We start from the raw sequence: 26,503 nt of genomic DNA, 5'->3' as shown, positions 1-26,503 counted from the left end.
GACCGGAAGTTGTGGTTACTAAGGCGACGCCAAGCCGCCGGCCAGGTGAGCGGAAACCCCCGCTTCCGCTCTGCGGTGCGAGCGCTTCCCACGTGCCCTTGGGCTCCCTCCACGGCCCGGATCTCATCGAGGGGCTCCAAGGGGTCCGTCTCCCGGTCTCAGGCAATTCCCGGGCCCCCAGGAACCCCAGGTAGGATCCGAATGGAGGTTCCCCTGAGCTTCCGCTTGGGGACTGCAAGGCTCAACATTCCCAGACCTGTGCCTGGGTGATCCTGGAGCCACACCGGCCCCAGCTCTGCGGGAGCACAGGGTTGGAGCAGAGATAAGCCGATTGGGGGAGTGTATGCCTAGCAGGAGGGCCGGGTCCAGTGGGGGAATTTTCTGTTAGGATTACTGAATGACGATTGCTACTTGAGGAAATCCTAAAATGGTTACCATGAACAAAGTGGGGGCAAAAATAGATTACAATGAAATTGCACCAATGAACGGTCCTCCTGGGGGGCTTGAAGACATGGAACCCCATCCATTCCGTAGCAATTTTTAAATTTTTGATTGATTGATCGATCTTAGAGAAAGAGAGGGAGGGAGAGAGAAACATGGACCTGTTGTTCCACCCATATATGCATTTACTGGTTGACTCCTGTATGTGCGCTGATCAGGGATCAAACCCACAACCTTGGAGTATCCGGATGACGCTCTAACGGTTAGTCTAACCAACTGTGCTACCTGGCCAGGGCCACAGCAGCAATTTTGTAAAATGCCCCCCCCCACCCCGCTATAATTACAAGTTAAGGTCGCCTATTTTTTAAATGTTTAGTCCCTTGTTCAGACCTACCCCTAACACTTGCAGGCCCTGGGGGTAGCAGTACAAATAAGAGACCCACATACCATACATTTAAATATTTAAAAGTTTTAAATCAAAGTAACACATTGTTAAATATGTTCTATTCTCTTCTACCTTGACAAATATCTATATACACTGAGTGGCCAGATTATTATGATCTCTGAATGCATTATAATCTGGCCACTCAGTGTATATCCTATATAATAAGAGGCTAATATGCAAATTGTCCCCTCGACCAGGAGTTTGACCAGCAGGCAGGCCAGCCAACCGCCCATGTCCCCTCCCCCTGGCCAGGCTGGCCAGACCCCACCCATGCACGAATTCATGCACCGAGCTATACACACACACACATACACACACACACACCCCGAGTGGCCAGATTATTATGCGTTCAGTGTATATAAAAGCCTAAGCGACTGAACGACCAAATGACCAGTTGTCCGGTCGCTATGATGCGCACTGACCACCAGGGGGCAGATGCTCAACACACAGGATTGGGGTCCCTCCTGTCTTGATCGGACCTGTGGGGATCGGGCCGAAACCAACTCTCCGACATCCCCCGAGGGGTCCCGGATTGCGAGAGGGCGCAGGCCAGGCCGAGTGACTCCTCTGGGGCACGAATCCGTGCACCGGGCCTCTAGTACTTTCATAATGATCGAGAAGTCATCTCACATTCAGAATTCTTGGGCTCTTTGGAATACCTGGAAACACAGCCAGAATATTGTACTCTGGGGAGAGCCGGCCCCAGTCCCTTCCCACCGCTTCTCTTCCCGTTTCTGGCTCCCACCCACATCACCGAGAGGGGCCTTGCGTCCAGTGTGTGGATACTCCAAGCCACATCCAAGTTCTGCCCATACCCCTTCGATCAGCCATGCCTTGGTTGGTCACCTTTCGGGTCTAGGGGTGCACACATTAGCAGCTGCGGGAGAAAAGCCAGGAAGAGACTCTTGCAGGTACCATTTGGGCAGTAAATTTCAGGGATATAGGTGCCCTGAACATGGTCGAGACTCCAGAAGGAGGCATCTGGACTTTGAGGTGGTATATCCTCTTGGACCCACAAATTTACTCCTTGCACAGACAAGTGCCTGGAAGAGCCAGAAGTATTCAAGCTCATATCCCAGGGCAGGGCATTCCTGCAAGAAAAGGAGAATTTGCTGAATGCTGGCCAGGTACCCACCACTTAAGCTCTGGGCCTCAGGTTTTAGGTTACTGAGGGACACAAGTAAATAGCTAAGCACAACACAAGTTCGACAGCAGTTATTGGAAGTGCTTGGAATGCCTCTGGTCGGAGGGGAGGGGAGGGGAGGAAAGGGGGAAAAGTCACGGCTCAGTATCCAGCTGGCTGGAGCACAGCCATTTGCGGAGATGGAAGAACCAGGAGAAGACATGAGTGGAGGGGTTGGGGGGAGCGGGGGGAGAAGGTGAATTCTCTTTGGGATAGAAAGACAGCCTCTCCTTTAGCAGAAGCGAAGAAAGGCAACACGGTTTCCAGATTCCTGTTTCCACCCCAGCACACCTCATCTTTGGCTGGCCTGTCCTGCTGACGTCCTTACTAACACGAAGAGCGTATCTGAGTAATGTGATAACCATCCCGTAATTAGCATGGAAAGTGCCAGCCTCTAGAATAAATAGTCCCCATCGACTGTTATGCTTGTGCTAGAATGATAGGAACTTCACCATTTATTTTTAAATATATATATATTTGAAAATGTATTTTTATTGATTTTAGAGAGGGACAGAGAGATAGAAACATCAGTGATGAGAGAGAATCACTGATCAGCTGCCTCCTGCACGCCCCCCACTGGGGATTGAGCCCACAACCTAGGCATGTGCCCTTGACCGAATCAAACCTGGGACCCTTCAGTCTGCAGGCTGAGCTCTATCCACTGAGCCAAACCAGCTAGGGGTGAATATATTTTTATTGATTTCAGAGGGGAAGGAAGAGGGAGAGACATATCAATGATGAGAGAGAATCATTGATCGGCTGCCTCCTGCACGCCCCCCACTGGGGATCGGGGACCCTTCAGTCCGCAGGCAGATGCTCTATCCCCTGAGCTAACCCGGCTAGGTCTGAACTTCCCTATTTTTCTCCCATATCTTTATTTCCTTCCTTAGTCAGCTCCCCGGTTTCAGAGCCGTTCCCAGCGCCGCCTTCTGTGATGTCATCCCCCAACGGGAGCCGCGCCCAGAAGATGCGGCTGCCTTTGTTTACACAGAAGGGACAGCTGGAGGTGCCCACCCCTTCGGAGAAGGACTGGTCCAAGGATGACGAAGAGGGCTACGTCTTCAAGGACCCACACCAGGAGCTGGATTCCCTGCCGCAGCCGTTCCGAATGATCAACAAGCTGGTGAACCTGCTGTTCGACCGGGCGTGGGAAATTGTTGAGGAGAGGGACTCGCTGAGGGAAGTGGAGCTCAGCCGGATCCGGCCGACCCTCTACCCTCCAGTTTTGGAAAGCAAGGTACGGAGACGCTGACCAGGGTCCCTGTTTCTCGGCTGAGTTGTTAGTAAATGAAAACACGGCCCGGCTGGTGTGGCTCAGTGGTTGAGCGTCGACCTAGGAACCAGGAGGTCTCGGTTTGATTCCCGGTCAGGGCACATGCCCGGGTTGTGGGCTTGATCCCCGGTGTGGGGCGTGCAGGAGGCAGCCGATCCCTGATTCTCTCTCATTATTGATGTTTCTCTCTCTCTCTCCCCATCTCTATATTCTATATAATAAAGAGCTAATATGCTAATTAGACCGAACAGCAGAACGACCATCCGAATGACCTCCAGGACAAAGCCAGGGCTGCGAGGGCATACCCTTTGCACAAATTTCGTGCACTGGGCCTCTAGTAAATAATAAATGAAAACACCTCATCCAGGGAAGGATTTCCTACCAGGAACCTTCATTCAATAAGACAGCTGCATTTTTTTTTTTTAAAGATTCTAGGCATGCTGGTGTTGCCTGGGATGGATTTGGTCCTTGTCTGTGGAAACGGGTGTTCTGGCTAATCGAGGATGACACAGAAGGTCTTTTATGTTCAGCTGCTGTTACTTTGATATCTTTCTTTTAAAATATAAATATATATTATTGATTTTTTACAGAGAGGAAGGGAGAGGGAGAGAGAGTTAGAAACATTGATGAGAGAGAAACATCGATCCGCTGCCTCCTGCACACCCCCTACTGGGTACGTGCCCGCAACCAAGGTACATGCTCTTGACTGGAATCGAACCTGGAACCCTTGAGTCTGCAGGCCGACGCTCTAGCTACTGAGTCCAACAGGTTAGGGCTCCACAGTGTTTTTTTTGTTTTGTTTTAAAATAGATTTTTATTGATTTCAGAGAGGAAGGAAGAAGGAGAGATAGAAACATCAATGATGAGAGAGAATCGTTGATCGGCTGCCTCCTACACGCCCCACACTGGGGATCGAGCCCGCTACCCGGGCATGTGTCCTGACTGGGAATCGAACTATGACCTCTTGGTTCATAGGTCAACGCTCAAACCACTGAGCCACACTGATTGGGCCACAATGTCATAGATGAATGTGGTACAGGGGATGTGACCACGCTTAGTGTAGTGACTAAATGTTTACTCTCCACTTCTTAGTTTTTTCTGGCCCCGGTCCCCTAAAAGTGGAGTGCTATGACTTCCTTTATTTTCCTTTTTTTTTTTTGTTAATCCTCACCCGAGGGTATTTTTCCATTGATTTTTAGGGAGAGTGGAAGAGAGAGGGAAAGACAGAGAGAAACATCCATGTGAGAGAAACACATCAATTGGTTGCCTCCTGCCCTAGCCCCGACCAGGGCCTGGGCCGGGGAGGATCCTGCAACCAAGGTACGTGCCCTTGACCGGAATCGGACCCTTTGGTCTGCAGGCCGATGCTCTATCCACTGAGCCACACCGGCTAGGGCGGCTATGATTTCTTGATACGTGGGCAAAATATGGAAATGAGCCCTGTGTTTGGGGATGATATTATATCTAGGAAGGGCCTACATCCCTCTTTGAAATGTCAACTTATGTTGCTTGCAGAAAGTGACAGCTGAAAAAATCATTCTTTTTTTTTTTTTTTCTTTCTCTTTGTTCTTTGTTTTCCCAGCTCAGCAAAAGGCCAAGATGCATAGCGGTTTCCCAAGACTATGTGTTTATTGCAGGAGCCAAAGGCTTCTCCATCTATAATCTGCACGATGCTAGACAAATCTATGTTTACGAGAAATTTAAGGTTGAGGTCATGTCCATCTGGGCCACAGATTTGGGGAACGAAACGCTTATGGCTCCTGTGGATGAAATGGGTACTTGTTCTTCATCTTCCTTTAGCCTCATATATGTGCACCTGTAGACCAAGCATGTCCAACTCAAAGGCTAACCCGGGCCCAATGAACAAGGTTTACGTTCACGTGGGCCACAAAAAAACAAAAGCTTCCATTCTCATAGAAACGTAGGTTTATTTCGAAAAGTATCATATTAAAAAAAAGCACAGGAGCCACGATAAAATTCATGTTTTCTTCCTAACACTTGGCATCTCCTCTCTGCTACTGCCTTTCCTACTTCGGGGGAAATCTTGTTCGCAGCGATTACGTTCAAAACTGACCCACGGTGAATGTCAGTAATTCTGGATCTGACAGGAGACTTATTTCCTTTCATAATCCTATATAATAAAAGCCTAATATGCAAATCGACCAAACGGCAGAATGACCGGTGGAACGACCAGTTGCTATGACGCACACTGACCACCAGGGGGAAGACGCTCAACGCAGGAGCTGCCCCCAGCCCGCAGGCCCCAGGCCAGCCAAGGCAGGTGCCAGTGGGGGCCCCCCAATCGCCCTGCTGTCAGCCCACAGATCAGCCCTGATCGCCGGCCAGGCCTAGGGACCCTACCTGTGCATGGATTTCGTGCACCAGGCCTCTAGTTGTACCGGTAAATAACTGCTCACACTGTTATATTGGCTGGGCTGCAAAAATATTCGTTGTGGGCTGCATGTGGCCCGTGGGCCGTGAGTTTGACATGCTTGCCGTAGACCATTGTTCGTTTCCTTCCCAGGGGTGGGCGGGGCCAGACATTGGCAAGTTCTCCCTGGTCATGTACGGTGTGCCAGGCACTCTCCCAACATTTCACACACTGGCCCTAACCGGTTTGGCTCAGTGGATAGAGCGTCGGCCTGTGGACTGAAGGGTCCCAGGTTCAATTCCGGTCAAGGGCACATACCGGGGTTGTGGGCACGATCCCCAGTAGGGGGTGTGCAGGAGGCAGCTGATCGATGTTTCTAACTCTCTATCCCTCTCCCTTCCTCTCTGTAAAAAAGTCAATAAAATATATTTTTTTAAAAGAAAGAAAGAAAGAAGCGAGAAGTCATGGGGGATGTGGATCCTCTACTGGAGGGAGCCCGCAGGTTACACAATAATTGGAATGACACAGATTTCTTATGAAATCAACAAAATCAACTGCCTGAGGAGCTTGTTGGGGCTTGATAGGTGAGGCACATAGAAGAGTGAGATATGACCTTTCCCTCAAAGAACCTATGACCTCGCTAGAGGAATAAAACACACCCACAAGCCTGGCCGGCGTGGCTCAGTGGTTGAGCGTCGACCTATGAACCAGGAGGTCACGGTTCCATTCCGGGCGGGGCACAGGCCCAGGTTGCAGGCTCGATCCCCAGTAGGGGGCGTGCAGGAGGCAGCTGATCAATGATTCTCTCTCACCATTGCTGTTTCTATCTCTCTCTTTCTCTCCCTCTCTGAAATCAATAAAAATATATTCAAAACAAAAAAAACAAAACAAAAACACACCCACAGGACACAGGTGGAAAACCATGTGAGACAGTATGGGATGATGACTAACACGGGGGACAGGAGTCAAGGAGAGGGGGCCGGTGTGGCCAGAGGGCCCGTGGGAGGCCCCTAGGAGAAGAGGGTGGGGCTGGGGTGGGCGGGTGCCGGGCGGCAGAAGACAGGGAGACCCAGGCCCTCACAGCGGTGGAGGGCGGGTAGGAGGCCCCAGCGTGCACGAGCTGCCGATACCAATCTCAGGAAGTTCGAGAGAAAGTTCCAGGTGTCTTCGGGCTCACTCATCCGTCTTACATGCTTACCCGTTTTTCCCTTTCAGGTGTCGTCAGACTGTTTTATCTCTGTAAGGACGGTCTTTTCTTCATCAAAACCATCAACGAAGTGGTAAGTTCCTAGAACTGGGCCTCACACGGTAGCAAATCAAGTTCACTTTTAAGATGGAGGCGAGGAGACAGTATTGCTCAGGGTAGATTTCTAATTGCAGTTTATCTTGTAAAAAATGTTACCGATGGGCCCCAGGGCAAAGAAAGAATCCTATCCATCTTAGCTCAGTGGGTTAGCCCCGTGGTCGGCAAACCGCGGCTCGCGAGCCACATGCGGCTCTTTGGCCCCTGGAGTGCGGCTCTTCCACAAAATACCACGGCCTGGGTGAGTCTATTTTGAAGAAGTGGCGTTAGAAGAAGTTTAAGTTTAAAAAATGTGGCTCTCCAAAGAAATTTCAATCGTCGTCCTGTTGATGTTTGGCTCTGCTGACTAATGAGTTTGCCGACCACTGGGCTAGAGTGTCGGGCGATACACCAAGGTTGAGGGTGTGGTCCCCCCCGATCAGGGCACATACAAGGATCAACCAAAGAATGGAATGCATACCTAAGTGGGACAAAAGCGATGTTGCGCTCTCCTTTCCTCTCCAAGGTATCCAAGGAGCTGGATACCTTGGACTTACCACGTGGTTGAGAGAAGAGAATTATGAAGGAACTCCGGTCCAGGTTGAGCACCAGCCCAACATATCTGATAACTCCTTCCGAGTCCCTAAAATTTCCCGACTGCCTCACATCCTGTTCCCTGGCCCATGCTGTTCCCTGTGCTTGGAGGACTCTCCCTGCCTCCCTCCCGCTGTGCGTGCCCCTTAAATGTCTCCCGTGCCTCCAGGCCAGCTCAAACGCCTGCTTCTCTGACATATCTCCCTCCTCTGTGCCACCACCATACAGAACAGGATTTCCTTCACATTTCTCCCCCCTCATCCTCACTTGTTTACACGATGGCTTCTTCCCTGGCATGTACGCTCCCCGAGGGCAGGGGTGCATCCCTGGTTCCCACCCACTGCCTGCATGTTGCTATAGGTTCTCAGAATGTGGGCTCTTTTTATTTTTTACATGAATGAATCCCAAAAGGAGACAGTATTGCTCAGGGTAGATTTCTAATTGTAGTTTATCTTGTAAAAAATGTTACCGATGGGCCCCAGGGCAAAGAAAGAATCCTATGTGATAAAAGCCCAATATGCTAAGTGTCCAGTCACCCGTTCAACCAATCAAAGCGTAATATGCTAATGATATACTAAGGCCACTCAACTGCTCGCTGTGACGTGCACTGACCACCAGGGGGAAGAAGCTTGCTGCTGGGGTCCAGCTGATCAGGACTGAGCAAGATGGGCCGGACACACCCAATAAAAATGTATTTAAAAAAAAAAAGAAAATAAAGAATCCACAGACAGACTGGGAAACATCTGAGATATAAAGTTGAGCCGATCGCTCATCAATCGCACTCCTAGGCTTTGACCCAAGAGAAATAAAAACACGTGTCCGCAGAGAGGCATCTCTCCGTGCCCCACGCTTCGAAGGGTTTCTGTGAACGCGGGCGGGAACACGCTCTGCCCCCACAGGCACCCTCTCTGTCAGCGGGCGGCCTGGCTCCGGCAGCTTCTCTCTCCGTTTCAGGATGACACCAGCAAGCAAACCATCTGTGTGAGGATGGACATCTCTCACGGAGGGGACTTTGCAGCCTTCCTCATACAAGGCAAGACTAACCGGGGCCGTGAGGGAAGTCCAGATGTGCAGTCTCTTCTAGATAATCACCTTTCCCCTCGAGGAATTACAGAAGAACTGCAGGGACAGGGCAGAGTCCTCTTAGACCCTTCACTCAGCTTCCCCAGTAACCTGTCAAACTTAAGCCAATAACATGGGTATAATACTATTTTTTAAAGGTAATATTCTTTTGTAACATTGAATTGATTTTCCTTTTTTTTTTTTTTTAATATTTTATTGATTTTTTACAGAGAGGAAGAGAGAGGGATAGAGAGCTAGAAACATCGATGATAGAGAAACATCGATCAGCTGCCTCTTGCACAACCCCCACTGGGGATGTGCCCGCAACCAAGGTACATGCCCTTGACCGGAATCGAACCCGGGACCCTTCAGTCCACAGGCCGACGCTCTATCCACTGAGCCAAACCGGTTTTGGCAAGATTTTCCTTTTTTTAAAATATTTTTTAATTGATTTCAGAGAGGAAGGGAGAGGGAGGGAAATAGAAACATCAATGATGAGAGAGAGTCATTGACTGGCTGCCTCCTGCGTGCTCCCTACTAGGGATTGAGGCCGAAACCCGGGCACGTGTCCTTGACTGGAATTGAACCTAGGACCCTTCAGTCTGCGGGCCGAAGCTCTATCCACTGAGCCAAACCAGCTAGGGCTATAACACTATTTTTTAAAAATATTTTTTTATTGATTTCAGAGAGGAAAGGAGAGGGAGAGAGAGATAGAAACATCCATGATGAGAGAGAATCATTGATCGGCTGCCTCCTGCACGCCCCCCACTGGGGATCAAGCCTGCAACTTGGGCGTGTGCCCTGATCAGGAATGGAACCATGACCTCCTGGTTCATAGGTAGATGCTCAACCACGGAGCCATACCGGCCAGGCAGTATAATACTGTTAACTACATATTCCCTCCCCCCGCACGCCCCCCCCCCCCAATTTCACCAGTTTTCCCACTAATCTATTTTTTTTGCTCTGAGGTTCAAGCAGGATATACCACGTTGCATCTAGTCTCCCGTCTCCGTGGTCTACTCCTGACTGACAGACAGTGTCTTGGTCTTTCTTGTTTTTCGTGACCTTGACATTTCTGAAGAGCACCAGTGAGATGTTTTGTGCAACGTCCCTCAATTTCATGGTTTGAATGTTTCCCCTGGGGTTAAGGGTTTGGGGGAAGATACGCAGAGGTGAAGGGCTTTTTTTCACTGCCTCGTACCAGGGCGTGTGTGACAGCAATGTGACTCTCTGCTGCCCATGTTAACCTTGACATTTAGTTAAAGTGGCATCTGCCAGGCTCCCTCCCCTCCTCCCCCCGGTTGAGCCACTGTGCTGCCCTGTCCAAACTCTGTTAGAAGCGGGTTACCAAGTCCAGACCACACTGAAGGGATCGGCTGCCTCCTGCTCGCCCCCTACTGGGGATCGAGCCCACAACCTCGGCAAGTGCCCTGACCGGAATCGAACCGTGACCTCCTGGTTCATAGGTTGATGCTCAACCTCTGAGCCACACGCAGGGCTGGGTCTCTACTGATATTCTTGCCTGGGTCCCTCCCATGTCAAGTGCTTGAGGAAGATGTGTATTTATAACAGTTTATGCATCAAAGGAGACCTTGATTCTGCAGCCGTTTCCTAGGGCGGCCCAAACAGTGCCACACTGGATGGCTTAAAGCAACAGATCACTATTTTCTCCCAGGACTGGAGGCCAGAATGCTGAAGTCAAGGTGACCAGATGATCACCTTTTTGTTTTTTTGTTAATCCTCACCTGAGGATATCTTTCCATTGATTTTTTTAGCGAGAGTGGAAGGGAGGAGAGACAGAAACATTGATGTGGGACAGACACATCGATTGGTTGCCTCCCGTATGCACCCTGACCAAGATCAGGGATGGAGCCTGCAACCGAGGTACGTGCCCTCGACCGGAATCGAACCCGGGACCCCTTCAGTCCGCAGGCCTTCGCTCTATCCACTGAGCCAAACTGGCCAGGGCGACGAGCACTTTTCTAAGGAAACCGTTAGCCAGGATCCCATCCCACGAGGAAGCAGCCCCTCCCCATGTGGGCAGGTACTCGGTACAGAAGCTGAGCACATTTCTGTGACGAGATAGAGTCCCTCCACCCCCACAGGTTGTCACCTGCCCCAACACTGGTCAGAAGGATTCTCTTGAGGCGTCGCTCCCAGTTCTAGTCCCTTCTCGGCCTAGCCCTGTCCGTTGCTGGTTCCATACGAGCCACCCCCCTCCCCCAGAGAGGAATCGCTGAGACACGATGTCAGTGGGGCTTACCATGTGCAAGCTGGAACACCTGGGGATGGGCCCAGCAGAGTCTGGTTAGAAACTCTTAGGGCTCACCCTCGCCGGTGTGCTCAGTGGTTAGAGCGTCGGCCTGTGGACGGAAGGGTCAGGGTTCGATTCCGGTCAAGGGCACATGCCCGGGTTGCGGGCTCGATCCCTAGTGTGGGGCGTGCAGGAGGCAGCCGATCCATGATTCTCTCTCATCATTGATGTTTCTCTCTCTCTCTCTCTCCCTCCCTCTCCCTTCCTCTCTGAAACCAATCAATCAACCAATAGAAGAAGCTGCTGGGGCGGAGCAGGCGCGGTGGCTTCCGGGGAGCGGCCCAGCTCTCCGGGGCGTGAGGACCCTGCTGTTCGGGGGTGTCTGCCGGGCTCCGTGTCAGGGGTTCTGAGGAGACAGGCCGTCCGCAGAGGACACGTGCGCCTGCCTGCGGTTGCTCAACAGACTTTCCCAACGCAGGGGCTGGAGACACTTGGCTGGACGTGTACAAGTTGCCCAAGGAGTCTTGGGCCAAGGAGGTGGAGCACCCCCAGCTGGCTGTGAACCCAAAGAAAAAAGCCAAACAGCCCCAAATGGTAGGGAGCCTGCTTTGAACCGCTGCGTTTCTCCCTCCCCTGGCCCGACCTCCGGCATGACCCTCCGTGGAGTGTGGCGATGAATGGGGGCTGGGAGGGGGGCCAGGCACCCTGGCCATGTCTCCCAAACCGATTTGCTCTGGTTAAAACCAGACTGAACGGGCAGAGTGGCTGCGGGAGCAGGACTCTTAGTGCCCCCCCGCCCCCCTCCCGGGCCTGGGAGTCGCCTCTCCCCCCAGGACTCCCCGGCATTTCTCGGGGGGTGGGGTGGGGGGGGGCTTTCCTTCTGCTTCCCAGGCAACTCGTCTTCCTCCCTTCGGGGCTGATGTAACCCCTTCATACCTCGCACTCCCCTCGATTTCCCAGACTCTGGCATAAACAGCTTGTTCTCAGTACACAGGAATGCAGGAGTTTTTAAAAAAATGTATTTGTATTGATTTCAGAGAGGAAAGGAGAGGGAGAGAGACATCAGTGATGAGAGAGAATCATGGATCGGCTGCCTCCTGCACGCCCCACTCTGTGGATCCAGCCTGCAATCCCGGGCATGTGCCCTGACCGGGAATCGAACCATGACCTCCTGGTTCAGAGGTCGATGTTCAACCACTGAGCCACGCCGGCCAGGTATGGATTTAAATCTACCACTTGGCACCCTTACTGGTTTGGCTCAGTGGATAGAGCGTCGGCCTGCGGACTGAAGGGTCCCAGGTTCGATTCTGGTCAAGGGCATGTACCTTGGTTGCGGGCACATCCCCAGTGGGAGGTGTGCAGGAGGCAGCTGATCAATGTTTCTAACTCTCTATCCCTCTCTGTAAAAAATAAAATATATTAAAAAGAAATAAATCTACCACTTTGCTATTTACTCTCTATTGTTCTGATTTTCTTCCTCTTGCCTCTTTGCCTGCCATCTTGGAATTATTCTATTTTGTTTTGTTTTTTTCTCCTTTGTGGTCTTATTAGCTGTGCCTTTCCTTATTGTAGGATGTAAGCATCTGTTACCTGGGAGAGGTTAAGTTGAGTCTTCCAGTCCAGATAATGAAGATCAAACCACCCAAACCAATTACAGGTCAGTCTGATTCAACTAATACTCTCCTTTGGCCATTGATTCCGCTTTTATTTTCTTTCGTTGCCTTTTCCCACCGTCCCCACCTTTTCTATTTATTGGCAGCAATATCTAAATGACAAGTACAGTTCTGAAGAGAAAATGTTCTTTAAGTGATAAACTCTGGGACGTAAAGACAAATGTTATAAATGTTACGGGGATACAGTTAACTAACAGAATGGGAGACCAGGAAAGAGAGAGGTCTCTCCTGCTTCTGTAGGAATTCATTCATTTAACAAAACTTTTTTTAAAGGTCTTTTTTTTTTTTTTACATTGGTTTGTTTGAATCAAAATCCAAACATATGAATTGAGTTGTCATGTCTTTTATTTTTTTGTTTGTTTTTTAAATATATTTTATTGATTTTAGAGAGGAAGGGAGAGGGAGAGAGATAGAAACATCAATGATGAGAGAGAATCATTGATCGGCCACCTCCTGCACGCCCCCTACTGGGGATGGAGCCTGTAACCTGGGCATGTGCCCTTGGCCGGAATTGAATCCGGGACCCTTCAGTCCACAGGCCGACGCTCTAGCCACTGAGCCACACCGGCTAGTGCTGGAGTTCATTCATTGCTACCCCCCGTGTTCGTTCACTCATCAGTACAGTCAGCAGTAGGTTCTGCCCATGGAAGCGAAACGATGTACAAGGAAACCAGTTAGAGCAGTGGTCGGCAAACTGCGGCTCGCGAGCCACATGCGGCTCTCTGGCCCCTTGTGTGTGGCTCTTCCACAAAATACCACGGTCTGGGCGGGTCTATTTTGAAGAAGTGGCGTTAGAAGAAGTTTAGGTTTAAAAAATTTGGCTCTCCAAAGAAATTTTAATCGTTGTCCTGTTGATATTTGGCTCTGTGGACTAATGAGTTTGCCGACCACTGAGTTAGAGCATCCACGGATGGAATAGGCTACGTGAGTTTATCAACGAGGAGCCTGCTGTGGAGAGCCACGCAGCCGACTGTAACAGTGGTCGCCTGGGGAAGGGCATCCGGCCACCCTGGGACCTGCCAGGCAACTTGAGGGGCCTGGGCACATTCCAAAGAGTAGAGTTCTGAGAGTTGGGGGGGTGCGAACCCAGAAACGAAATCGCCCAGTTTTCCTGTGGTTGTAGGGACAGGTGATAGGAAGGAAATGAAAGGCTATGGGACGGGGAGTGATGAAGAGGGTGACAGACAGAGGGAGAAGGCCTTAAAGAGGAAGGTAGTTGGAGGAGACTGAACAGGAAGAGACAGGACTGCCTGCTGAGCTGGTGGGGCAGCGACAGTGACCTCAGGTGTCTGGTGACATGGGGACATCCTCGGGGCCGCCTCTGGCGATGGTGCAATCCGGAGTGAGGCCCGGCGGTGGGAGGGAGACGCGGAAGGAAGCTCGTGGCCCATAATCACCGAACTCGAGGGGTAGCAGAGAGGCCCGGGAAAGAGGGGTGCAGGCGAGACTGGGTTTCTGAGGAGCCGGGATTCTGCAGGGCGCTGGGAAGCGTGGAGGCAGGAGGGGCCCCTCGGGAAGGGGGAGCCAGACGGTCTGACGGCTTCTGGAACATTCCCCACCCAGGTTCCCCATTTAAAAGCCCCCTGGAAGTGTTTGCGAAGATAGAGGGCTGCTACGGGCTGGGCTCGGGCCAGAACCACGTCATCAAGGACAGTCAGTGGGAGCAGCAGACCGCCATCTTCAACGCCACGTACAGGAAGTACCTGGATGGGGAGTGGGAGGAGGAGCCGCTCAGGTGAGCCCGCGCCCTGCGCCCCGGACCCCCAGAGCTTCTCCCCAAGGGCCTGAATCCATCCGGGGCCTAAAAGCTTCTGGTTTGGGGGACCTTTCTGATCTGAGAACTCCAGCAGATCTTTGGAGAAGTCATATATTTTTTTAAATATATATATATATATATATATATATATATATGTATATATACTGAGTGGCCAGATTATTATGATCTCTGAACGCATAATAATCTGGCCACTCAGTGTGTGTGTGTGTGTGTGTGTGTGTGTGTGTGTATATATGTATATATATATATGTATATATATATGTATATATATATACACACACACACACACACACACATATATATATATATATATATATATATATATGAGGCCCGGTGCATGAATTCGTGCATGGGTGGGGTCCGGCCAGCCTGGCCAGGGGGAGGGGACATGGGCAGTTGACTGGCCTGCCTGCTGGTTCTAACTCCTGGTCGAGGGGACAATTTACATATTATCCTTTTATTATATAGGATTTTATTATATAGGATATACACTGAATAGCCAGATTATTATGTGTTCAGAGATCATCATAATCTGGCCACTCAGTTTGTATATTTTTTATTGATTTCAGAGAGAGAGGGAGCGGGAGAGATAGAAATATCCATGATGAGAGAGAATCATTCATTGATCGGCTGCCTCCTGCGTGCTCCCCTACTGGGGATCAAACCCACAACCCGGGCACGTGCCCTGACTGGGAATCGAACCGTGACCTCCTGGTTCAGAGGTGGATGCTCACCCACTGGGCCACGCCGGCCGGGCATGAACGCTCTCACCTTGCCCTCATTGGGCCTTGAGTTTGCTCCGTCAGGACACAGCCCCAGGGCTAAGCCCCGAGGGCACCCAGCGGCACCCTGGGCCGGAATGAGTGAGGTCTGGGGGAGCGCTGCCTGGCGAGGCGTTTAGGAGCCTGCGGGCCAGCTGTTAAACCGCTGGTCACTGTCCCTCATGAGGCTGTTCACACCACAGAAAGCCACAGCCTATAAACCAGGAATTGGGCTTACAAAAAACAATAGCCAGTTTTTCTGCACAGCACTGGTGGTCTCGCCCCCAGGATGAGAGCGCATTCGTGCACACGGCCCCCCCCAGCCCGGGCCTGAAGGGGTCCTCTGGGGTCAGAGGGGCCTGAAGGGGTCCTCCGGGGTCAGAGAGGGAGGGCGCTGTTCCCGCCCCCCCCCCCCCCCCGCCCTCACCAACGTCCACGGGCTGCACCCACCAGGACCCGCACACACAATGCCACGTGCCTCGGGCTCTGGACCCCATTTCTGGTCCTGGTCCCGAGACTACCAGCCTTGCTCCTTGCCAAGGAGGCTGCCATGGCTCTGACGAGTCTCTCTCTCTCTCTCTCTCTCTCTCTCTCTCTCTCCCTCCCTCCAGTATGGCCACGTTCCACTTCCTTTTCCCTAGCTGCCTAACGATGATGCCAACAGAGGTGAAGAGCCCCCCAGGTAAGTGGCCGTGAGGGAGTGGCTGTCCTGGGCACGTGGCCAGTCACCTCGGGGCAATGCCTCAGCAAGCCCCCCCCACCCCCGAGGGGTCCCCACAGCACACCCTGCGTAGGGGGAGGGGACCAGGAGGAAGCCGGCGCCGGGCTGGGCTGCGGCCCAGAGGCCCCGAGAACGGGGCTGGCACTGTCTCCCCGGAGTGACCTGCCTCAGGGGAGGTGCCAGGCTGCTCTGGATACGACTTCACTTCGTACAGGATGTTATTTAAAAACTGACGGCCAGCCCGGCCCAGCCCACGTGACTCCGCGGTTGAGCGTCGACCTAGGAACCAGGAGATCATGGTTCGATTCCCAGGCAGGGCTCATGCCAGGGTTGCGGGCTCGATCCCCAGTGGGGGGCGTGCAGGAGGCAGCTGATCCATGATTCTCTCTCATCATTGATGTTTCTATCTCTTTCTCCCTCTCCCTTCCTCTCTGAAATCAATAAAAATATATTTTTAGAAATATAAGTAAAACACTGACAGCCGGATGGACACGAATGACCTCGAAGCTGTGAAAGCAGCCGAGGGCAGCTGCGGCCACTGTCCCTCCCGGGCCGGTGAGCGGGTCCAGGAGCAGCCCTCCTGCGTGCCCAGCCCCTGCTCTCCGGGACGCTCACCCTTGTGGTGGGTCTGCCCATTGGAACAAGCCACTTTTTAAAAATTGTTTATGGTTTCAGAGAGGAAGGGAGAGGGAGAGAGAGAGAAGCATCCATGATGAGAGAGAATCACGGATCGGCTGCCTCCTGCACGCCCCACACTGGGGATCGAGCCTGCAACCCGGGCCTGTGCCCTGACCGGGAATCGAACCGTGACCTCCTGGTTCCTAGGTCGACGCTCAACCACTGAGCCACGCCGGCCCGACAGAACAAACCATTTTTTATTTCAAACCGACTTCCTCTTGGGCAGAGGCCATCCACCCCGACCAAAGGCCACCCGCTCCTCACTGACCCCCCTCCTCTCCTTTCCCAGGGGTAGCCAGTGTCCTTGGCGTGCACTGGACGGGACGGCACAACTTCTTCCTCTATTCCCTCAACCGCACCCTGAAGGACAAAGTTGGTACTTGGCTGCCTGGGCTCGGGGCCCCGGGAACATGTCCTGCTCCAGCTTCGCTGAGAGCACGCGGCCGCACAGTGTGGCTTCAGGGACTAGAGCTGGGCGGGCGGACGTGGGGGCGCTGGGCGGTGGTGTGGCCTGAGGCTCTGTCTCAGAACTCCTGCTTCTTTAAAAAAAAAATTTTTTTTTTATTGATTTCAGAGAAGAAGGGAGGAGAAAGAGATAGAAACATCAGTGATGAGAGAGAATCATGGATCAGCTGCCTCCTGCACGCCCCACACTGGGGATCGAGCCTGCAACCCCGGGCATGTGCCCTTGACCGGGAATCGAACCGTGACCTCCTGGTTCATAGGTCGATGCTCAACCCCTGAGCCACGCCGGCCGGGCCTGTCCCGCTTCTTATAGACAACAGGTCAACAGGGACAAAGCCCAGTCAGGTCCCCAGAGCAGCTGGGCAGCGAAGGTCAGAAGAAGGTGGCCTTGACCTCAGAGGGCCCGAGCCAGTCCCGGCCCAAGTGCCTGCGAACTGTGTGGCCTCAGGCCAGTCACCTGCCGCCCCAATCCCCCGACTTCTCATCCGAACCCAGAGCTGGCTAATCACCATCCTGCCTACTGCTCACATGGGCTGTGAATAGCAAAACCCAGAGTTCCCGTATGTGACAGCTATTTGGCATTGACAGCCCTTAGGAAATACATTGGTTGTTTTTTCACAAGTTCACGGGGACCGGTTACACGAGTAAGTTCACTCTGTGGTATTTCCTTGAGCGGGACACTTAGGTTGTACTTTAGAGTTATACTTCCCCAGCACATTTCAGCATTCACATAGGCAGCCTGGCTTCTAACCTGGGCTTCGGTGCTGACTGCCTAGCCCAGTGGTCGGCAAACTGCGGCTCGCGAGCCACATGCGGCTCTTTTGCCCTTGAGTTTTTAGCAAAGGCCAGCTTAGGAGTGCCCTAATGAAGTTAATAACAATGTACCTACCTATATAGTTGAAGTTTAAAAAATGTGGCTCTCCAAAGAAATTTCAATCGTTGTCCTGTAGATATTTGGCTCTGTTGGCTCCTGAGTTTGCCGACCACTGGCCTAGGTGACCGTGGGGAAATCAGCCACTTCTGTGCCTCAGTCTCCTCATCTGTAAAATGGGAGCTAGCGGGACCCACCTCCTAAGACCCTGCGGGAGTTCAATGGAGCGATGCGTGAAAGTGCTCCCCACAGTGTCTGCGCTCCCTGATCGTGAGCGGCAGCCTCACAGGCGGGTGACACGTTCTATCATCCTGAGCAAGGAGCTCGCGCTGCACGGACGGGGGAGGGAGGGGAATCCACACACGGGCAGGCCAGCCTGGTCTCAGGTGGTGCAGGTGGAGGGGATGGCGGGTGTGAGGCCTGCGGGGGGGGCAGCCCGGTGAGCGTGTCCCTCCCGCTAGACCCCGAGGGCGTGTGGCCTTGTGCTGCGCCCATTGCTGTGTCTCAGCTCAGCGACTGCGGCTCCTACCTGGTGCTGGCCTGCGAGGACGGGGTGCTCACGCTGTGGGACCTGGCTGAAGGTGAGCCCCACCCCTGCCCGGCCCCCGGATGTGTCTCCGGGGACCGAGACTCCAGGGGCCCTGAATTCCTGCTGTTCTTCAAGGCCCCTCGGGTGTCATTCAACAGACACCATTGAACACAATGTGTGCGGACACTTCCCCTTCCCCACGTGGTATCCGGGTGCCTGCTCTGTGCCCCGCCCTGTGCCCGGTCCCAGAAGTCCGACCAGCACCACGTGCCTTAGCCCTCCGCCCCGCCCCCACGCTCCCAGAACAAGCACATCTTCCTTCCTGCTCTCCCAGCCCCCACTGACAGCAGGCACCTCCTTGGGGGTGAGGCTGAGAGACCTGGACAGCGATCTGCTCGAGACCAGCAGCCACTGTGGGTGGGCGGAACGATCACCGTTTCCCAGTCCCTTCCAACAGCTTGTTTCCATCTTCCTGGATATTGATAAGTCCTTCTCAGGGGTACTTAGAAGGGGCCCCCTGAAGGGGGCGCTCATTGCTGGATTTTTGTCCTCATGTCCCTCAGGTCCTTGCTGGCTGCAGTCCCGCACCAGGGCTGCATCCCTTTGTCCCCCTTTTTTATTTTTTTAAGTATTTTTTAATATATATTTTATTGGTTTTTTACAGAGAGGAAGGGAGAGGGATAGAGTGTTAGAAACATCAATGAGAGAGAATCATCCATCAGCTGCCTCCTGCACACCTCCTACTGGGGACGTGCCCGCAACCAAGGTACATGCCCCTGACCGGAATCGAACCCGGGACCCTTCAGTCCGCAGGCTGACCCTCTATCCACTGAGCCAAACCGGTTAGGGCTGTCCCCCTTTTTAAAAATATATTTTTATTGATTTCAGAGAGGAAGGGAGAGGGAGAGAGAGAGAGAAACATCAATGATGAGAGAGAATCACTGATCAGCTGCCTCCTGCACTGGGGATTGAGCCCATAACCCGGGCATGTGCCCTGACTGGGAATCGAACCGTGACCTCCTGGTTCCTTGGTTGATGCTCAACCACTGAGCCACACCAGCCGGGCCTTTTGTCTCCTTTCCGACCTGCACGCCTGGCTTCTCTCTCCAGGACTGCCTCTTGGGGTCATCGCTCTTCCTGAGGGGTGTTCCTGCCAAAGCATTCACTTCCTGAAATACTTCTTAGTCCACGACGGGCGGAACGTGTATCCCGAGGGTCCGGTGAAATCCCAGATGAGCTGTGTGGTGCTGTGCACGGACACGTCCCTGCACCTGGTGACCGCCACGGGGACCCAAGGCCCCACCGTCAGCATGCTGGTGGAGAGGTGGGTGGCTCTGAGGGGAAGGCGGGGGAATGATCTGCCAGGGATGGTAGCGAAACTGCGACCACCTCCCAGGCCGGAGCCCACTGGCCCCCAGTCACCCCTCTCTCCCGATGAGCTTCTCAACAGCACGTCTTCCGTATGTGGGGGTGTGTGTGCAACACGGTCCCAGCAAAATGGATGATGGCACACACAACCCCGTTCACCTCCCACGCGGCCAAGAAGAGGGTCATTTCTGCCGAAATAGCCTTTTATCCGTTTCCCCACGGGGCCCTCTCCCTTTTTTAAAATATATTTTTTATTGATTTCAGAGAGGAAGGGAGAGGGAGGGAGAGAGAGAAACATCAATGATGAGAGAGAATCACCCACTGGCTGCCTCCTGCACGCCCCACACTGCGGATGGAGCCCACAACTCGGGCATGAGCCCTGACCGGGAATCGAACCGTGACCTCCTGGTTCATAGGTCAATGCTCAATCACTGAGCCACGCCAGCTGGGTGGGCGAGGGAGTCCACCTTTTGATGGGAGTTGGTGTCAAACATTGTGGCCAATTTTTTTTTTTAATCCACCACATCCTTTTCCTAAATTCCTCCCGTTGCTTTCCTTTAAGAATTAACCACGGGTGCATGTGAATGGCGCCACAGTCTATGCATCCTCCCACTGACATTTCAGTGCTATTTGTTCTGTAACTGGCTCTGCAACCTTGCTCGTGAGAGTGCCCTGGGGGCCGCCCTCGGCTGCAGGTCTCATCGGCACCTCTGCGCTGCATTCCCGTGCACACACCAGTTTTTTTTTTGTTTTTTTTTTTAATATATATTATTGATTTTTACAGAGAGGAAGGGAGATGGATAGAGAGTTAGAAACATCGATCAGCTGCCTCCTGCACACTCCCTACCGGGGATGTGCCTGCAACCAAGGTACATGCCCTTGACCGGAATCGCACCTGGGACCCTTGAGTCCGCAGGCCGAAGCTCTATCCACTGAGCCAAACCGGTCAGGGCCACACACCAGTTCTTACGCGTTCTCCCACCAATGGAGACCTGCGTTGCTCCCAGTTCCTGCTGCTGTGAAGAGTCCCCAGCATCTCTCTCGATGCTTATACACAAGTTTATTCAGGGTGGACGCCTGGGAGAGGAGAGGAGAGGATGAGTGTCTGTCCGTCCTGGTGCCCACAGGCCTGTCAAGCACCTGGAGGAGGCTCTCTGCGCGGTGGCCCCCGTCCCGGCCTTGCCTGGCATGGTAGGTTCCTCGTGCCTCTCACGCCGCCTCCTCTCTGCCGAGGCCGTCCGGTGCCGGAGCTCGCAGCTCGGTGGGGACGGCAGACGAGTCACCAGGCAGCTGCTCCAGGACGCGGGCAGGGTCCGAGGCCGCGTGCCCCGGCGCACGTCGGTTCTGTTTCCCCGTCTCCTGCCCTGCTCCCGTGCCCCACGCTGGGGCGAGGGCCCCGTGGAGAACCCGCGCCCATCCCGCCGCCCCAGGTGCTGACCTTCGCCAGGAACAGCTCCGTGCGCCTGCTGGACGTGGCCCGGCTGCACGTGGTCTGTGCCTTTGCGCCCCCCGAGCCTTACCACCTGGCGGTGCCCTGGAAGCCAGTGTTCGCCGTGTCTTTGCATCACCCGTTTTTCCTGCTCCGAGGTAGGGGGGGGGGACCGGGGGCCGGCTGACCGCTTCCCTGACTTCCTCAGTCCCTTCCCGAAGCCGAGGGCGACCCCGTCCAGTCTGCTCCCCCACTCTTTTTTTAAATATGTCATTTTATTGATTTTAGAGAGGAAGGGAGAGGGAGATACATCAACGCCGAGAGAAAATCATCCATCGGCTGCCTCCCGCACGCCCCCTACTGGGGTTGGAGCCTGCAACCCGGACACGTGCCCTTGACCGGGAATCGAACCGGGACTTCCTGGTTCATAGGTCGATGCTCAACCACTGAGCCACGCCGGCTGGGCTGCTCCCCACTTTTTGTCCCCCACCCCCTCAGCCCCAGAGTCCTCACCAGACACTCAGAAGGGACGCCAGGCAGGCCTCTCTGGACCCCCGTTCCTCCAGACCAAGTGGGCCCTCGGGCTCAGCCCCGATGACCCGGCCCCACGTGGGCCACAGAGACCCCAGAGGAGGTGATGCTGACACAAACACGCACCCTCGGCTCCTCTCAGGAGACCATCCAGATGGGGACAGTGACACCCCGAGTTCCGTCTTCTACTTCGATTTCGACTCCTGCTCCCTCCTGGAGGACGTCTCGAAGAGCTGCTTCATTCCCCAAGCGGACTTGAACTTGAACGACCTGACCGCCGCGGGCTTCCCCCAGGCGCTGCCCCTGGAGAGGAGATGCGAGAGCGTCCTCCAGAAGAGGTAGGGTCCCGGGCTCTCCACCCCTGCCCCGGGCCTGGCCTGGGCGGGAACAGTGGAGCTGGTTTGAGGGTCAGACCCCTCCGGCATTTGAATCCTCCCCTCGCACTCCGATTCCCGCTCTGATTGGTAGAAGAGGAGGAATGAGCTCAGGCTGATGGGGAGGGAGGGCGTTCTTCCTGTTAAGACAGGTTTTCCTTTTGTGTGCTCTCTCTCTCTCTCTCTCTCTCTCTCTCTCTCTCTCTCTCAAATATATTTTTATTGATGTCAGAGAGGAAGGGAGAAGGAGAGAGAGATAGAAACATCCAGTGATGAGAGAGAATCACTGGTCGGCTGCCTCCCGCACGCCCCCTACTGGGGATCGAGCCCGCAACCCGGGCCTGTGCCCTGACCCGGAATGGAACCGTGACCTCCTGGTTCATAGGTCGATGCTCAACCCCTGAGCCACGTCGGCTCCTTGTGCTCCCTTAACTTTTGAAGGCACATCTGGGTTATTAGACACGGTCAGGGCTGGCCAATGAGGGCCTGCGGACCAAATCCAGCCACGGCCGCCCGGGTGAAGGGAGCTCCCCGGGACGCGGTCACGCTCAGCAGCCGAGTGGACAGCCCCCCCAGAGCCTGTAGGACCCGCAGAGCCCGCGGCCCGAGACCCCTTTCCTTCACCCACCGTCCGGATGTGCGAGCATCAGGCCTCTGCCTCCGCCCCCCCCCGCCCGCCCCCCAGCCCCGCCCGGGTTCCTGTCCGCCGGGAAAGCACAGGGAGGGCCTGGCCCACTGGAGAAGCAGGTGTCTCTTTCACCCCCACCCCGATCTCTGGGGGCTGCACGTGCTTGTTGAGATTTCTTGCCGGGGTCTGACGGTACGTTTTCGGTGGAATGGTCATCGCTGGAGCCCTGGGTTCTCGGGCCAGACCGGCCACGGAACGTCGGGGACTTGGGCAGGTCCCCGCCCTTCCAGGTACGCGAGGTCCTCCTGCCGCCTGAGCCCCGAGTCTGTGACCCTCCTCTCCCCACAACGTCCGCTTGTCCCTTTCTCTACTGTTTCCTCAAGAGGGTGAAGGAGGTTGGCTAAGAGACTCAGGGTTGAATCTGACTCCATCCCTTACTAACTGTGGGTGAGACCTGGGGTGGGTTCCTCAACCTCACAGAGCCGCTGTGCCCTCATTCACTCAAAAAAATGGTTACTGAGCACCTACGATGTGCTAGGCGGTGTTCTGGAGGTTTCCATGATGCCTGAGCTCCAGGCTTTATACATGCAGAGGGCGCCCTGGCTGGTGTGGCTCAGTGGATAGAGCGTCAGCCTGCGGACTGAAGGGTCCCAGGTTCAATTCCGGTCAAGGGTATGTACCTTGGTTGCGGGCACATCCCCAGTAGGGGGTGTGCAGGAGGCAGCTGATCGATGTTTCTCTCTCATCGATGTTTCTAACTCTCTATCCCTCTCCCTTCCTCTCTGTAAGAAATCAATAAAACATATTTAAAAAGTAATAATAAATAAAATAAGTCGTTTAAAAAATATACATGCAGAGTGCTAGGCACAGGGCGGTCGCTCAATAAGTGGTAGATACAAGCCGTTGATGATGATGGTTCTCGGCATTAACCCAAGCTCACGCCAGGGGAAAGTCTACACGTCACCACCAGGGGGCGCCGCGGCACCTCCTCCCTGAATGCCGCTCCTCCCTGGGCTGTGGTGGGTGGCTCAGGTGGCTTTCAGTATCTCCTGGAGGGAAGCGTGCGATTCATCAGGAGAGGAATATGGCCCAAGGGTCTTGGGCCAGATGGACAATGAAGCGAGGGACAGCTGGCGTTTCCCCGGTTAAAAGGGCCAGGTCAGCGGGGCACTGGGGGCCAGGGGCACACGGCTTGGAGCTAACGGAGCAGTGGGAACTTAGGGGAGTGCTCCCGGGTCCAGGGACCCAGCAGGAGCTGGGCGGGGTGCACTGTGTGGTTGTGGTACCCCTGCTGGAAGGAACCTTTCCTTGGACCTAATCATGGTGTCCCAGTCACACCCATTTTCCGATCTGGTCCCAGCAATAAAGTGGGTAACACTACGATTGAAAGAAGGCTTTCCTGTTCTGTTTGCTCCGAGTTAGATATCTGGGGCTTTTGCACCCCGTTTTATCACAATTTTCAAACACACAGCAGCTTTGGAAACAGTTTCCGCTAACACCCACATACTCACAACCTAGGTCTGTCGTTGACACGTTACCCTCGCCGTTAATCACCCATATCCATGTGCCTCTATTTAATCCCGTCTTATTTGTTTCTATTTATAGCCGGTGTCTGGAAGTTTCCATTGGCCCTAAAACTAGGTGAAACTTGAAGGCAATGGGTTTGTGAGGCAACAGAGTCAAAGTTTCGGGCCTGGAATAGTCTGTCCAAACTGCTTTTACCAAATCCGCCCTGCGGCTTTCGCAAGCAGCAGTGTGGAACGAAGCCCGCCTTCGGGGCTCGGAAAGGGTGCCAACCCCCTCCCGCTCCGCCCCCGGCCTGGCCTCTGCCCCATCCGGCCGGGGCCTCAGGGGCACCGTTCCCATCTGCTTCCCCTCCCTGTCTGTCCCAGCGTCTGCCATCTCCGACTGGGCCAGACATTTGACCACAGAAATTTCCGGACGCCAGGAAGCAGACAGAAACAGTCTGTCCCTGTCCCTTTAATCCCCGTGGGATACAGAACACGGGCCAAGCACGGGCCAGGTTCCACCCGCCCATCTTTCTGCCTTAAGTGGGCTTCTGGGTGACCCAACGGACCCGGAGCCCACAGGGCACGGGGCTCCCTTGGCGAGGGACTGGGCACGCCCTGTGTGGCCACGGGGTGACATCGCCCTCGAGGCTGGAGGAGGAGGGGAAGGGATGGTGTGCGACCCCCTCTGTTACTATCCTTGGGGAGGAAAGGGTGGGCCTAGCCTAACTTTCCTTGGCCTTCCTTGAGAAACAAGGGGTGACTCCCTGGAAAATTACCTATAGACACACAGGCCCCCCCCCCTCCCCACCCCGTAACGCGCAGCCAGGCAAGCTCCTGGAAATCAAAGCCTTTGCAAGGGACCGCAGGCATCCTGTGCACTTGAAATGAACATGAACATGCTCTCATTTGTTATTAAAACCAAACAAAACACTAAAGCCCTAGCTGGTTTGGTTCAATGGATAGAGCCTTGGCCTGAGGACTGAAGGGTCCCCAGTTCGATTCCCGGTCAGGGCACGTGCCCAGGTTGCGGGCTCCATCCCCAGGGTGAGGCGTGCAGGAGGCAGCCGGTCGATAATTCTCTCTCATCACTGATGCTTCTCTCTCTCTCACCCTCTCCCTTCCTCTCTGAAATCAATACAAATATATTTTAAAAAACTAAAAACCAAACAAAAACCAACCCCGCCTCACTTTTTGGAAACCCCCACTCAAACCCGTCATCTGGGAGCACCCCGGGCGGCGGCCCCTTCCTCCTCTCGGCGCGTGACCGCTGTGGCGCTCAGACGCCTCCTGTCACAGTGCTCTCTCACTCTGTCACCCCTGCTCCCTGGGGACAGGGACGTGCTGTGTGGTCACTCTGGCCTGCCCAGCGCTGGCACCAGTGCCTGCCACTGGCCGGCGCTCCAGAAACGCTTACGAAACGGCGTGTTGGCATCCCGGGGTGTGCAACGCGGGTCCGCGCTCGCAGACCTCCGTGCCGGAGTTCAGTTCGCTGTGCCGCCCGTCACTCTCCGCCTCACGCTTTGCAGTGTCGCCCGCATTCCCCCAAAGGTGTGTCGGGCTGCCCGGCCGGCGTGGCTCAGCGGTTGAGCATCGACCTATGACCCAGGAGGTCACGGTTCGATTCCCGGTCAGGGCACATGCCCGGGTTGCGGGCTTGATCCCTCTTGTGGGGCGTGCAGGAGGCAGCCGATCAGTGATTCTCTCTCATCACTGATGTTTCTACCTCTTTCCTCCCTTCCTCTCTGAAATCAATAAAAATTATATATATATTTTTAAAAGGAGTTTCAGGTGCCCGCTGTGCACCAGGCCGAGTCCTGAGGGCACAGAAATGAAGCAGCTTTTGGGGCGTGCCTGATCCTGGCACAGGCTGGTCAAGGCCCGCCCCGGGACCTGGGCCGGGCTGGGGACGCGGCACCAAGCACGCCCTCCTCATCTCCATCCCCAGGTTCCAGAAGCTGGAGAACAAGGTGAAGGAGCAGGAGCACTGGACCCGGCTGCGGAGGTACTCGCTGCTTCTGCAGAGAGAGAACGTCCGGAAGTGAGGGGGCCACCGCCCGGCTCCCGGGGGAGGTGTCGGCGGCAGGCGGGCTGGCTTCGCCCAGGAGGCCCCGAGGTGAAGAGACGCGGCGGCAAGGGGGTGCGGCTCAGTAGGTCCCAGGGGCTTGCACTTGCAGTCCGGGCCCCCCGCAGAGCCAGCAGGGGGAGCGGGACTATTTTGGGGGGGTTTCGATCACTATGCCGATGGTCAGAGCCCGCAGGCAGACAGCTGTGTCACCCAAATA

At 54.3% G+C, this 26,503-nt stretch overlaps 1 protein-coding gene across 2 annotated transcripts; it reads left to right on the top strand.

Annotated features, from left to right (window-relative positions):
• The first annotated feature begins 97 nt into the window (after positions 1–97).
• On the top strand, positions 98–26,503 carry WDR93 (WD repeat domain 93). 2 transcript variants are annotated; one of them, XM_054713309.1, is made up of 16 exons: positions 98–190; positions 2,960–3,306; positions 4,925–5,117; positions 6,929–6,993; positions 8,544–8,622; positions 11,384–11,499; positions 12,478–12,562; positions 14,142–14,313; positions 15,728–15,798; positions 16,805–16,891; positions 18,313–18,432; positions 19,491–19,704; positions 20,876–20,939; positions 21,179–21,335; positions 21,851–22,046; positions 26,167–26,503. In XM_054713309.1, exons 2-16 carry the CDS (start codon positions 3,004–3,006, stop codon positions 26,261–26,263), a joined length of 2,019 nt encoding a protein of 672 aa, XP_054569284.1. In that variant the 5' UTR covers positions 98–190; positions 2,960–3,003; the 3' UTR covers positions 26,264–26,503. The 2 variants fall into 2 exon arrangements, with proteins under 2 accessions (XP_054569284.1, XP_054569283.1); XM_054713308.1 differs by having other exon boundaries at positions 110–190; positions 15,758–15,798.

The sequence above is a fragment of the Eptesicus fuscus genome, chromosome 25 (genome assembly GCF_027574615.1).
Source record: "Eptesicus fuscus isolate TK198812 chromosome 25, DD_ASM_mEF_20220401, whole genome shotgun sequence".
NCBI lineage: Eukaryota > Metazoa > Chordata > Mammalia > Chiroptera > Vespertilionidae > Eptesicus > Eptesicus fuscus.
The sequence above is the reverse complement of the archived record's forward strand: the minus strand, read 5'-3'. Positions and strand labels throughout refer to the sequence as shown.